At 40.8% G+C, this 14,245-nt stretch overlaps 1 protein-coding gene across 4 annotated transcripts; it reads left to right on the top strand.

Moving 5' to 3' along the window:
- Positions 1–717: 717 nt before the first annotated feature.
- CHAMP1 (chromosome alignment maintaining phosphoprotein 1) lies at positions 718–13,617 on the top strand. 4 transcript variants are annotated; one of them, XM_053563874.1, is made up of 3 exons: positions 718–865; positions 6,163–6,236; positions 10,131–13,617. In XM_053563874.1, the coding sequence occupies exon 3, from the start codon at positions 10,185–10,187 to the stop codon at positions 12,627–12,629; it is 2,445 nt and encodes an 814-aa protein (XP_053419849.1). In that variant the 5' UTR covers positions 718–865; positions 6,163–6,236; positions 10,131–10,184; the 3' UTR covers positions 12,630–13,617. The 4 variants fall into 4 exon arrangements, with proteins under 4 accessions (XP_053419849.1, XP_053419847.1, XP_053419850.1 ...); XM_053563872.1 differs by having other exon boundaries at positions 6,126–6,236; XM_053563875.1 differs by lacking the exon at positions 718–865 and adding an exon at positions 881–1,499.
- The last annotated feature ends 628 nt before the right edge of the window (positions 13,618–14,245 follow it).

The following is a 14,245-nucleotide window of genomic DNA, read 5'->3' as shown; positions in this document are numbered from 1 at the left end:
TGCTACACAACGTTATGAATATATTTAATACCACTAAACTGTATGCCTATAAATGGTTAAGATGGCAAATTTTATGTTACATATATTTTACTAAAATAAAAAAAAAAAAATTGGTAGGTGTAGTTAAGTAAACCAGTTTCACAAAGCGTACAGACTTGCAATATCAAAACTAGAGGTGCATGAGTTTTAATTAGATTCGTGGTAACGGTCATGGAAACTGAAAAAAAATGGAGAGAAGTTCTAAGGGCTGGGAATTGTGGAGGACGGTGGGTGACTAGAAATATTCACCATTTGTTTTGGATTTTCGTCATGGGCATTAATGGCAGTGGTATCAATAAGAATGTATGGGGCGGAGTCTCATTGTGTCTTTTTTTCTAGTAAATTCATTCATACAACAACAACAAAAGGCAAGAAAACGAAGAGAGCAGCAATGAGACCCCAGGCCGGAACGAGCAACGCCCACCCTATCCTGACACCAACGCACAATCCTCCGGAGCTTGCCGCTCAGGAGCGCGCAGGAGGCGAGGCGGGCGCGTAGTACGTATTTCCGGGGCGGGGCGGGGCGGGTGCGTAGTACTTCCTCCGGAGCTCCTCGTTACTCCTACGCCCTCTCGGCACAGCGGCGCCACGCAATCGGCTATCTGATTGGTCCGCGCGGGAGGGCGCGCGACGCCAAACTCTCCTCCCGTCAGCCCCGTCTGTTCCGCGGTCGCGCGCACGCTCGCGCGCCTGGAGCCCGGCTGCTGCGCCCAGTCGCCATTCGGGAGGCTGCCGAACCGCTGGGCCCTGCTGACCTGCCCGCGATTGCAAACCCTGCCTTTCCCGCGTCCTTTGGTCACCCTGACACCGGTCGTGGCCGGGGCTGGTGAGGAGCGGAAGCAGGCGGGGAGGGGCGTGGTCGGGCCGGTATCCGGCCGCTGACCTGGTCGTGCTGGGTCCGGGAGGGGAAGCGGTTGGTTCGAGGACGGAAGGGCCTGGGCCGGCCGCTTACGGCCAACCCGCCAGGCGGGAAGGACTAGCCCCCGGAACCGGGCGGAAGAGGGGCGAGAGCGCCCCTTTGTGTGGGGCGCGTCGCGGTAGGCCCGATGTCAGTCGCAGCGGAGGCGGGAAGCATTTTGTTTAAAAGCCTGCTGGGAAGTTGGGAGCCCGCAGCAAGGAAGGCGTTCTTTCTCTGTTAGCCCTGGATGCAGTTTCCCTGATCTGCATCGTCTTCTGCCGTTATTATTTTAAAATCCAGTAGACAGCTCACAGAATGGGAGAAAACACGTGCAAATCTTAAATCTGATAAAGTTGTATAATGCTTAAAGAACTACAACAAAAAGAAACCCAGTTCAAAAGTGGCAAAGGATGTGAATAGATGCTTCTCAAATGACCAGTAAGTGCGTGAGAAGATGCTCAGCCCAACCAGCCATTAGGAACATTCAAATCAGAACCACAGCGAGGTAACATCTGACGCCTGTTAGTGTGGCTATTAACAACAACAAAAAAAATTGGAAATAGTAAGTGTTGGGGATGTGGAGAAATTGGGACTCTGGCGCGTTGCTGGTGGGAATGTAAAGTGGTGCCACTGCCTTGGAAAAGTTTACTGGTTCTTTAGTGCGGTTCCGAGGTACATACCCGAAAGAATTGAAAGCCAGAGTCAAACAGATATTTGTTCACAAATGTTCATAGCAGTGTTAGTCACAGTTCAGTTGGCTGTCAACAGTGGTGGTGTATACGTACAAGTTGTGGAATATACATATGGAATATTACTGATAACTTAAAAAGGAATGAAATTCTTATACATGTTACAATATAGGTGAACCTTGAAAACATTAAGTGGAATAAGACAAAAAAAGGACAAATACTGTATGATCCTACTCAAATACAAAAAGTAGGATGGAACTTACCAGTGCTGGTGGAAGAGTGGAATGGGAGTTGTTTAATAGATACAGGATTTCTGTAGTGGTGAAAAACTCTAGAACTTCGTAGGGGTGATGGTTGCACAACATTTTGGATTACTTACGATGTCACTAAATTGTGCTTTTTGGCTCACGCCTGTAATCCCAGCACTGTGGGAGGCTAAGGTGGGAGGATTGCTTGAGCTCAGGAGTTCAATGCTTGTCTCAGCCAGAGTGCGACCCGGACTCATGAAAAAAAAAAAAAAAATGGAAAAACCCAATCCCAGCGGCTTAGGAGGCTGAGGTTGCAGTGAGCTGTGATGCCACTGCACTCTACTCCTGGGCATAGGGTAGAACTCTGTCTCGACAAAAAACAAGAAAAAAAATCGTTAAATGTGCCAGCCTGAGCAAGAGTGAGACTCTTTCTACAAAAAATAGCCATGTGTGGTGGCACACATTTGTAGTCCCATCTTCACAGGAAGCTGGCACAGAAGGATTGCTTGTTCCTAAGAGTTTGAAGTTGCTGCCAGCACTTTAAAGGCACAGAGAGAAGGGGAAAATGCAGGGGACAGGGCTGCTGAGGCAAAGTGGTTACATTCTTGTGGGGCCCATTTTATTTTTAGGCAAAACTGCAGTAAAAAATTAGTGGTTGTGAGAAGCACATGGAAATTTTAGGATAGTGAAATTATTTTGTACCATACTGTAATGGTGGATACATGACATTATACATTTGTCAAAACCCATAGAAATGTACAAAATAAATAATAATGCTTCATGTTAATTATGGATTTAATAATCAATATTCGTTCATCATTTGTAACAAATGTCTCACAGTAATGCAAAATGTTAATACAGGTTGAGTATCCTTTATCTGAAATGGTTGGGACCAAAAGTATTTTTTATTTTAAATTTTTTTGAAGTTTCTAAATATGTGTATGGTACTTACTGGTTGAGCATCCCTATTCCTAACCCGAAAAACTGAAATTTTCAATGAAGGTCATACTGGCACTGAAAAAGTCTTAAGATTTGGGAGCATTTTGGATTTTGGATTTTCAGATTAGGGATGCTTAATCTGTAATAGAAACTCTTGGAGAAGGTGGAAGGTGTATAGTAATTCTTGTACTTTCTGTTAAATTTTTCTTTAAACATAAAACTATTAAAAAATATTTTGTAAAAATCAGCTAAAGTACACAAATACTAATATGGATATAGACTGATAGAACCCATCTAGCTTTAAACATGCTCTGTGTATTGAATTTTAATTAAAAAAACTGTACATCAAGTGTATTTTAAAAGACAGTCAATAGTGTTAGACTTCAAGGAAGAAATTGAATGGGAAATGGAAAGTAGGTGTGATATACCAATTGAAATAGCATTGTGTTAAAACATACAGGTCAGAGAGCACCGGTTTTTAGAACTTAGTTTTTTAGACAGAAGATGTGGTCTGTAGAAGCAAAAAGTAGAGAGAAATTTTTATTAATCTCAACTATTTAGAGTTACTTTTATAGTTAGGAGCTCTGAAATTTAGGAAGAAAAATTGCTGGAATCTTAAAAGCTGAAAGCAATCTGAGCTGTCTAGGCTCTGCCTGGAAGCTGAATTCTGGAACTCAGTTCTGTAACATCTCTGCAGATAATTCAGCCACTGTGGGGAAGAGAGCATTGTATTACAATAGAGATCCAGAATCAGGAAAATGCAGTCTTGTGTTGCTTCCTCTGATCTTATGATCTTTAACAAGTCACTTCTGTTCCTCTGCATCAGTTTTCTGAGTTGTAAAATGAAGAGTTTGGATTCTTCAGGATCCGTGTGTCTTCTAAAAAAAAAAAAGTTTGAATTGAGGATCCTTATAGTACTATCTATACTGGTTATGTACTATACTTCTAATTATGGCTTGCTTCTACCTGACAGTGTCTTGTTCTAGTTCATGATGGAGTAGTTCCTAAAACTGTTGAGAGCTGTAATCTGTTTTCCTGCTGGCTCTTACTGTTTCTTAGACATCTTACATATTATCCATAATTCTTCCCCTTTTGAAGTTAAATGTCTGTATTCATAAATGATATGTTTTTAAAGGCCATCCTGCTTGCTATGTTAAGTGTCCTTCCTTTAGAAGAGCAGGTGTAGTGATCTACTGGGATACTCTGCCCAGTGCAGAATATGGCATACAGTTCTCTATAGTCCTGTGTTCATCCACTTAATATGTGGATTCTAAATGTTTAAGTTTCATCTTGTTGATTTTGACTTATTATGCAGACTTTTAAAAATCTTACTAAATTCTACTATATTAATTTGATCATATCTAGAAAGAACCTGGGCAGATAGGCAGAACTTTTTCTGTTATCAGAAGCTGATCATTTGCTTGATATTTAGCAAACTATTTAATGACAGGGTTGAGTTTCTTCAACTGTAAATTGAAGTTTTTTAAGTAGATTGTCCCTGAGGTCTTCTCCTGTCTCCAAATCTCATGATTCTGAGAGTAGATGGTCTGCTCTAGTTTTAATGTCCTGTGACTTTGAGGTTGGGTCTGTAGTCTTCATGAGAGAATGTCAGAATTGACAAATACTTTCTGAGCACAGACTGTGTGAGGGATGTGCAGGGATTACAGAATGAATGAATGGACAGTTCCTCCTTTCTGAATGCACACAGCCTGCTATGATAGCCACACTGGAAGTGTGTGCACAGCTAGGGGCCCAAAGTAGAATGGGTGGGAATAGGGAATTGGTCAGTACAGTGGACCCTTGAACAACCCAAGTTTGAACTATATGGTCTACCTGAGAATGAGACCTGGGTATATGGACGGCTGACAATGTTATATGCAGGTTCCTCAGGACACACTGTGGGACTTGAGTATGCCCAGATTTTAGTATACTTGGGTGAGCCTGGAACCAATCCTGCTTATACCCAGGGAGGATTGTACTTGAAATAACATCCTGCCTGGAGGAAGGAATTTGCCTGAGGGCTGGGTGGAGAGGCAGGTAGTGTAAAGTAAAGGAAATACTTAGGCAAAGGCCCAGAAGCTTGAAGAGTCGGAATTACAGGTAGGTCAGCATTTTGAGAACAGCATTCTGGTCACAGGCCAGACTGTGAAGAGTTTTGTCTGCCATGTTTAAAGTTCATGCTGTAGGTATTTTGAGGAATTGTGAGCAAGCAAGTCACATTAGGCGTTTATGTTTGGAAGATGACTTTAGTAGCAGCTCGGTAAATGGAGTGGAAGGAAGGGAGGGTATCAGGGAGATCTCATGTCAGAACTGAAGCAGTGACAAAGCTCAGGGAATAGAGGGAAGGGTAGATGAGCACACTGGAGTTTATAAGAAGTATATGGTGATCACAAGTATCTTGTCAACAAGCTTACCCAGGCCTTGAGGCTTCTCTTGGAAATGGTTGTAGGAAGGGAAGAGACTAAAGCAGTCTCTCTGCAGGTCTATCCTTTCTTCCTCCCTGTTAGGACACCACCATCCTCTTCCTCTCTTAGTTTTTTTTTTTTTTTAACACCTTGGTCCTGTTGACTGTATTGCTTCTTCTTCCACTGCATGTTAATTTGCTGCTCTGCTGTGTTCTATTGACAATTGACGAAAGTCCATTGTGGTTACACTAGCAGTCTTTTGAGTGTTGACCAGAAAAGTGGGTAGGGTACCAAGACTGTGCAAACTGGGGATTACGTAGGTGGGCATGATTCTATATGGATTGTAAAAGGGAAGTTAGACATGGGTAGTATTAGGGGTGGGGTCTGTTGTACTTTTGGTGTCATTTCATTAAAGTAAGCATCCAGGGCCGGGTATGGTGGTTCATGCCTGTAATCCCAGGACTCTGGGAGGCCAAGGTGGGTGAATCGACTGAGCTCATGAGTTTGAGACCCATCTCTAAAAATGGCTGGGCATTGTGGCGGATGCCTGTAGTCCCAGCTACTTGGGAGCCTGAGGCAAGAGAATTGCTTGAACCCAAGAGATACAGGTTGCTGTGAGCTATGATGCCATAGCACTCTACCAGGGGTTGGGTTACAAAGTGAGACTCTGTCTCAAAAAATAAATAAATGAAGTAAGCATCCAGGCTTATTATACAGGGTGAACATTAAGTTTGTGTGTAAATTGCACATGAACTTAATGTTTATCATTTATTGGAACCCTCTCACTTTTGGAGGAGGTGGGATGGCAAGAGAAATACATAGGATTCCATTATAAGGGGCACAAATTATCACAGAGGTTTTAATTTTCTTTATCTTTCTTTCTTTTTCTTTTTTTTTTTTTTCCTAGGTTCAACTACTCATCTTTGTTCTTCTTTATTTACTAGAAGTTTAATCAAATAGCTATGTAGACTGCCTGGCCTTCAAAGACCACTTTCTAAAGCATCTTGAAAGACAACTGGTAAGTAGTAGAGAAAGCATGTTGGGCTTTATTTTCTTCACCACTTTAAATGTATTAGACTTCTTAAGTGTTATTATTACAGTAGCATTTCTTTTCATATACTTTTGATTTGCTTTTAATATTTGTCTTTTTTTAATGCTAAGGAGAATATGATGAGAAATTATTTTTTAAATGCTTGGACTTCTTGAGAAAACACTACAGACATGTACATGCCTATATATAGTGATGTATGAATGTGTGCTAGATGTACATGTCTGTTGTAGATTTGGAATATAAGAAGTAAATTCTGTAGCATTCTTTTTAGATTTTTTTTTTTTTTTAAGTATGAGATTGGCCTGAAAAATTAGAGGACATTGCAGGGGTAGGGAGTGACACACAAGTCTGACTCAAACCCAAAAGCCTGTACGTTAGTCTCTGTTCTGATGCCCGATATGACATAACCCTCTTCAATATGACCTTAGCTGTTTGTTACAGCCACGTGTGGCCTGATGGCTTATTGAGATGTGTCTTCTATTTTCCTCTAAAGTCTTCTAGTCTTATTGAATATCAGGCTCTGAGGTAGATGGTTAATTCATTAAGAGATTCGTCTTCAGCATTAAAATACTTTTTTTTTGTTACAGTCCTTCTATCTCTAAAAACAGTATTGTAAAAGGCAGGGTAACTGCTGGGGTAAGTCAGGAATTAATGCTTTCTGAAGAAAAGCATTTGTTTCTTCAACTGCCTATCACCTTTTTAGCTTTAGACCAGTGGTTCTTAACCTTCCTAATGCCATGGTCCTTTAATACAGTTCCTGTGGGTTGGACCCACAGTTTGAGAACCGTTGCTTTTGACCAAAAAAGGGAGGGGGGCAAATGACATACTTACATAGGTTATAGGAGACAATGTTAGTAATAAGTTATCAAAATTAGAGATGTTATTAAAATTTTTAAATTAGTGTAATTAATACAGGGAAACCATATAGGTATATTTCTTATCTGTGCTATTTTTTGAGGAGCAGTAAAAAAAAAAAATCTTTACTCAGTCATTACCATTAGCACAGAGCACATTGCATTTTCTTAGAAGTGGTTGGTACTTTGCTAATTATGGAGTGCAATTTACCGAGAAAAGATTTTGTGGTCTACTTTACGAGTAAAGTCAATATATATATGTTAGTTATAGAATCTGTTTTAGCATTTGTTATATCTCAAGCTGAGAATAGCATGCCCCAAAATTTAAGATAGAAGGGGAAAATGGTGGAAAATAGAGATGGAAATGTTGAAGGATTGGTGAGAGTCCAGAGTAGAATGTGTATGTGTGAAATTTTCACAACATTGAAAAAAAAGGATTGTGTAGTTAGTGTTGTTGATACAGCTGATTTTGGATAAAAAAAATAGGCTGGATTCCTACCATGTGGATTAAAGATACAAATGTTAAGAATGAATGAAATTGTTAGAATCAGGAAAAAACGCTAAGTGATTAAAAAAATAATGAAGTAGGAAAACATGATTTTAAACCTACATCATAAGGGAAAACAGTATTAAGCTTTTAGTTCTTACGTAAACTAATTGAGTGTGATAAACACACATATAAAAGAACTGCCATAAATGAAGAGGAGACAAACGATAAACTAGGAAAATATTTTTAACAAATGAGCTGATTTCTTTTATATACAAAGACTGTTTACAAATTGGTATAAAAGCAGACAAAGGAAAATGAACCAGCACTTCATAGGAAAAGAGACACATGGCTAATAAGGAAAATGTTCAGTCTTTCTCAGTAAAGAAAAGCACATTAAAACAATAGCGAGTTGCTGGTTTTCACCTAAGTGGTAGCAAACATTATACTCCATGTTGGTGAGGGAGGTAGGGAATTGTCCCTCACATATATGCTGTTGGTATGTAGTAAGTCATACATATAAGCAGTCCCTGGCTTATAAACAAGATGGGTTTTGTAGGTTTGTTCTTACATTGAATTTGTATATAAGTTGGAACAGGTACATTTACCTATGGCCGGTAATAGCCGCTGTTCATAAATGTGACCAGTTGGATGTCTGTAACTTGGGGACTGCCTATACTGCAAGTTCTCAAGAGTTAGGTAAAATGTCTCTTTGTTGAATGCAAATGGCCTTTGAGCTAGGTAATCCATTGTAGGAACTTTGCCTGCAGAAATACCCTCACTTGCAAAAATAGGTACCAGGAAATGTAGTACTTACTCCTTATGTAAAAATGCCCTGGATAAATTCTTTTTTTTTTTTTTTTGCGATTTTTGGCCGAGGCTGGGTTTGAACCCGCCACCTCCAGCATATGGGGCCGGCGCCCTACTCCTTTGAGCCAAATGCACCGCCCATGGATAAATTCTTAAATGAAAGCAAATTGCCAAGTAATATGTTTAATGTGATCCTATTTGGTTTAATGTGTGTGTGGATTTGTATATGCCTAGAACATTTCTTCAGTGACAAGTACACTGGGGACTGATAACTATGTGAATATCTGGTACTGTGCGAATGAGTGTACTTTTTTTTGTAGACAGAGTCTCAGTTTGTCACCCTGGGTAGACTGCCATGTGTCATACCTCACAGCAGCCTCAAACTCTTGAGTTCAAGTGACCCTCCTGCCTCAGCCTCATGAGTATCTGGGACTACAGGTGCCCGCTACAGTACCTGGCTATTTTTAGAGATGGAGTCTCACTCTTGCTCAGGCTGGTCTTTAACTCCCAGAGTGCTTTGATTACAGGCACGAGCCACTGTACCTGGCCAAATGAGTGTATTTTTAACTATGAGTTTCTGTAACTTTTATCGTAAGAAGACGGGCTTAAAAATTTTAAATGTCTTTTCTGGCAACTAAGTTCCAGCTTCAACGGTATCCTCTCTGAATTACCCTTTGCCTGGTCTAGTCCTTCAGTTCCTTTACAGCTTTCAGGATCTCTACTGGAGTCTCTTATTCTGAGGAGTCTTCCCTGAGAGTCTCTCTGTGTTGCTCTCAGTTACTCTTACCTCCCAACTCATGTAAACACCACATTGCAGGGCAGTGCTTTAAACTAAATGCCTAGAACAGATAGAACACAAAACTATTTATTAAATGAATAAATAAAATGCTTTATATTGGGATGGATAAAACATATAAGATACTGATAACGAATCAATCCAGCCTCATGTTAAAAAAACAAGCCCATCTTTTCATAGCTGGATTTAGTCTGTTAAGTGCTTTCTTTAAAGTATTTAAAGTTTCTTGATCAGCCTTCCATAGCCTAGATTTAATTTTGATATTTACTCATCTTTGTATGCTGATGACTTGTGGATTCAGAGTTTGAGAGTTGAAGTATAAAGCACATACGAGAGAGAGTCCTAGAGTCAACCTTGAGCCATTGGTGGTCACATAACCTGGACCAGAGAAATCACTTAAATTCTCTGGACCTTAGCCTCTTCATCTGTTAATAAAAATAATACCTTGAGTCATATTGCTAAAAAGGTTAAATGAGATGATAGATATAAAACACCTAGCAGAGTGCCTGGGCCTCAGTAAAAAGTATTTCCATATTGCTTTTCTCTTCTTAACCTTTCTTGTTTGTTTGTTTGTTTGGAGTCCCACTTTGTCACCCTTGGTAGAGTGCTGTGGTGTCATAGCTTACAGCAACCTTGAACTCCTAGGCTTAAGCGATTCTCTTGCCTCAGCCTCCCAAGTAGCTGGCCACAACACCTAGCTGTTTTTTAGGATGAGGTCTTGCTCTGGCTCAGGCTGGTCTCAAACCTGTGAGCTCAGGCATGGCCACCACGCCCACCTTCCTCATAACCTTTTTAGAGATATTTTCTAATAAGACATACCATTCTAGATTCAAAAGCATACAGTAATAGAATAGGCTGACAGCATTTTACTGAAAACTGTTTAATGAAAATGATTTATTTCTACTCTTTTGCAGTAATACTGAAAGTTTTAAAAGATTGTAATCGTGTGTGTTGTAACAGAAGGAAGAATGGAAGTATTCCAGGAGCTTCGTAAACCATCAGCACGTTTAGAATGTGACCACTGCAGTTTCAGAGGCACAGACTATGAAAATGTCCAAATCCACATGGGTACCATCCATCCAGAATTTTGTGATGAAATGGATGCTGGTGGGTTAGGTAAAATGATATTTTACCAGAAAAGTGCAAAGTTATTTCACTGCCATAAATGCTTCTTCACCAGCAAGATGTATTCTAATGTGTACTATCATATCACATCTAAACATGCATCCCCAGACAAATGGAATGATAAACCCAAAAGTCATTTGAACAAAGAAACAGACCCTGTGAAAAGCCCTCCTGTTCCTGAACACCAGAAAATGCCCTCTAGTGCAGTGGGACTCTCAAAACCCATACCTGCTCTTTGCATAGAAACACAGAAACTTGACCCAGTTTTGTCTCCAGAATCACCAAAACCTACTGTTATTCCTCTGGAGCCTCAGAAACCTGCCCCTGTTACTCCTGAGCTACAGACACCTCCTCTTCTTTCTCCTGAGCCTTCAAAACCTGCCGCTGTTTCTTCTCCTGAACTTCCAAAACCAGTCCCTGTTGTTTCTGAATCTCAGAAGGTTGTCTCTGTTCCTTCTCCAGAACCACAGAAGCTTGCTCCTGTATCTCCTGAGCCAGTAAAAGCTACTGTTACTAATCCCAAACCCCAGAAACACTCTCATTTTCCAGAAACATTGGGGCTACCTTCAGCCACCTCTCCAGAGTCACCAGTTCTAGCTACTTCCCCTGAACCTTGGGGGCCATCCCCAACTGCATCTCCAGAATCTAGAAAGTCAGCCCGGACTGCCTCCCCTGAGCCAAGGAAGCCATCCCCATCAGAGTCTCCTGAGCCTTGGAAGCCATTCTCTGCTGTCTCCCCAGAGCCTAGGAGACCAGCCCCAGCTGTGTCACCAGGTTCTTGGAAGCCAGGGCCACCTGGATCCCCTCGGTCTTGGAAATCCAGTCCTGCAGCAGCAGCATCAGGACCTTGGAAGCCAGCTAAACCAGCTCCCTCAGTGTCTCCTGGACCTTGGAAACCAATTCCTTCTGTATCACCTGGACCTTGGAAAGCAACTCCCTCTGTGTCACCTGCATCTTGGAAATCTTCGTCAGTCTCACCTGGTTCCTGGAAAACTCCTCCGACATCTCCTGAGTCTTGGAAGTCTGGCCCACCAGAACTCCGAAAGACAGCTCCCACATTGTCACCTGAACACTGGAAGGCAGCTCCCCCAGTGTCTCCTGAACTCCGCAAGCCAGGCCCACCCCTGTCCCCAGAGATACGTAGTCCAGCAGGATCTCCGGAGCTCAGGAAACCTTCAGGGTCACCAGACCTTTGGAAGCTTTCTCCTGATCAGCGGAAAACCTCTCCTGCTTCAGTTGATTTTCCTGAGTCCCAGAAAGGTTCTCGTGGTGGTTCTCCTGATCTCTGGAAGTCTTCCTTTTTTATTGAAGCTCAGAAATCCACCGTCTTCCCTGAGACCCGAAAACCAGGTCCTTCTGGGCTGTCTGAGTCCCCCAAAGTGGCCTCAGATATCTGGAAGCCTGTTCTTTCTATGGACACTGAGCCTAGAAAACCTGGCCTGTTTCCTGAGTCTACCAAAACAGCCCCTCCTGCTTCTCCTGAACCACGAAAACGTGCTCTTTTTCCAGAGCCTCGGAAGCATGCCCTTTTCCCTGAACTTTCCAAATCTGCCATATTCTCAGAATCTCAGAAGGCAGTTGACCTTGGTGATGAACTACAATTAGATGCCATAGATGATCAAAAGTGTGATATTTTGGTTCAGGAAGAATGTGTTACACCTAAGAAACTCTTAGAAGACACTTTATTTCCTTCCTCAAAGAAGCTCAAGAAAGACAACCAGGAGAACTCAGATGCTGAGCTTAGTAGCAGTGAGTACATAAAAACAGATTTGGATACAATAGATATTAAAGGCCAAGAATCAAGCAGTGATCAGGAGCAAGTTGATGTGGAGTCTGTTGATTTTAGCAAAGAAAACAAAGTGGACATGAGTAGTTCAGAGCAGTTCAAAAATGTACTACAATTTACTGAAGAAAAAGAAGCTTTCATCTCTGAAGAGGAGATTGCAAAATACATGAAGCGTGGAAAAGGAAAGTATTATTGCAAAATTTGTTGCTGTCGTGCTATGAAAAAAGGTGCTGTTTTGCATCATTTGGTTAATAAACACAATGTTCATAGCCCTTACAAATGCACAATTTGTGGAAAGGCTTTTCTTTTGGAATCTCTCCTTAAAAATCATGTAGCAGCTCACGGACAAAGTTTACTTAAATGTCCACGTTGTAATTTTGAATCAAATTTCCCAAGAGGCTTTAAGAAACATTTAACTCATTGCCAAAGCCGGCATAATGAAGAGGCAAATAAAAAGCTAATGGAAGCTCTTGAACCCTCGCTGGAAGAGCAGCAGATTTGATTTTAAACACAATGTAATTACCTGCCATATAAAGGTGTCTGTTGAAACCATTCTTTGAAAGTAAAGCTGATGAAATAACATAGTTGGCCAGTAGCTGTTAGTGTGTATGATGTACCCTGTCTCAGTTGTGTTACAAAGGACAAGCATTTGGTTATTTTTTTCATGGTCTCTATGTGGCTATAGAAATTAATAAATTTCTACTGTATATTCCAAATGGATAAAAGTTTTTCATTTATGTTTGAATAATAATATGAAGGTGTAGGCATTCCATTTAACAATCAAGAGCAAGTTGTACTAAGACCATCTAGTTTAAGTATTTGTGTGTGAAACTAAATTCAGATAATAGAAATTTTTAGTTGGAATGTTTAAAATTAGGCATGAAAACTAAGTTTGAAAAAATTTTGTTCTCTATTTTTAAATCATAAGAGTTATTTTCTGTTTGATCACGTAAAATTAATTTATAAATCTTAAACAGTTTTAGGTGTTCATTAGCTTTTATGTCATGGAAAATTGGAGTCTCAGGGTTGCAGGTTTTTGTTAATAGGGAAAATTGAGTAAGTGTTTAAAATAGTTTGCACCCTTCTACAGGAGACAAAGAGAAAGGTGAGTGTGATTTTAGTTAGGTCTTTCTTGTCCTTGTCTTTAATGGAGTCTTCCATTCTGTATCTTATTCTAAGATCTGGCCATTCACTTTCCTGCCAGCTCACAATGATAGATGGTCCTTAATTGCCAAATGTGTTTGAGCTTGTTTGTCCTACTCCTGGGCATTACCTGTTACGGCTTTAGACCAGAGTAATGAGTAGGAACTGAAAGTCTTCCAGATTCACAATAGAAAATTTTATAGTCGTTTCTGTTTGAGAATTGTATCAATTTTATGTTTATCATAGTTCTGTTACTGTAAATACCTTGTACCTGTTCATGGATTATTTTCTTCTTAAAAATTTTGTCAAATGTGTATCAATCAAATTTAAAAAAGGCTTTCATGTCACTGCTTTCACATGTGTTTTGCGTGATTTTCATTGTACAATATTAAAACTAGTTTTAACATACCAGTTTTTACATCTGGAGCAGTGTTTACTGAGCTGTGTTTTCCCTGAGTTCTGTGGTCCAGAAAGGTTAGGGAAACACGGTATACTAGGCACTCCCAAGTGGAAAATCTCACCCCTGTACATTAGCATGTTAAACGTGGTTTAATCCCAGCTGTTGCCTATCATGCCTGCCTGCCTTAAAGACATTTAGTGTCACACAGTATTCTAATGCATAGTCAGAATTCAGATACTGTAGTGGGTTTAAGTTAGCTCTTTGCAGACATTTTTGAACAAAAAACATTTTTGGTGTATTTTTTTTGAGACGGAGTCTCACTTTGTTGCCCTTAGTAGGGTGCCGTGGCATTATAGCTCACAGCAACCTTAAACTCCTAGGCTAAAGTGATTCTCTTGCCTCAGTCTCCCAAAGCTGGGACTACAGGTGCCCTCCACAACACCAGCTATTTTTAGAGATGTCTTGCTCTGACTCAGACTGCTCTCAAACCTGTGAGCTCAGGCAATCCACCCGCCTCAGCCTCCTAAGTGCTGGGATTACAGGTGTGAGCCACTGTGCCCGGCCTGGGTTTTTGC

This window comes from Nycticebus coucang, chromosome 15 (assembly GCF_027406575.1).
Source record: "Nycticebus coucang isolate mNycCou1 chromosome 15, mNycCou1.pri, whole genome shotgun sequence".
In the NCBI taxonomy this organism is placed as follows: Eukaryota; Metazoa; Chordata; class Mammalia; order Primates; family Lorisidae; genus Nycticebus; species Nycticebus coucang.
This window is presented reverse-complemented; position numbering and strand designations above follow the sequence as displayed.

Excerpts from the sequence above, each read along its gene's own strand:
- CHAMP1 (XM_053563874.1), top strand. The coding sequence starts at position 10,185 with ATGGAAGTATTCCAGGAGCTTCGTAAACCATCAGCACGTTTAGAATGT.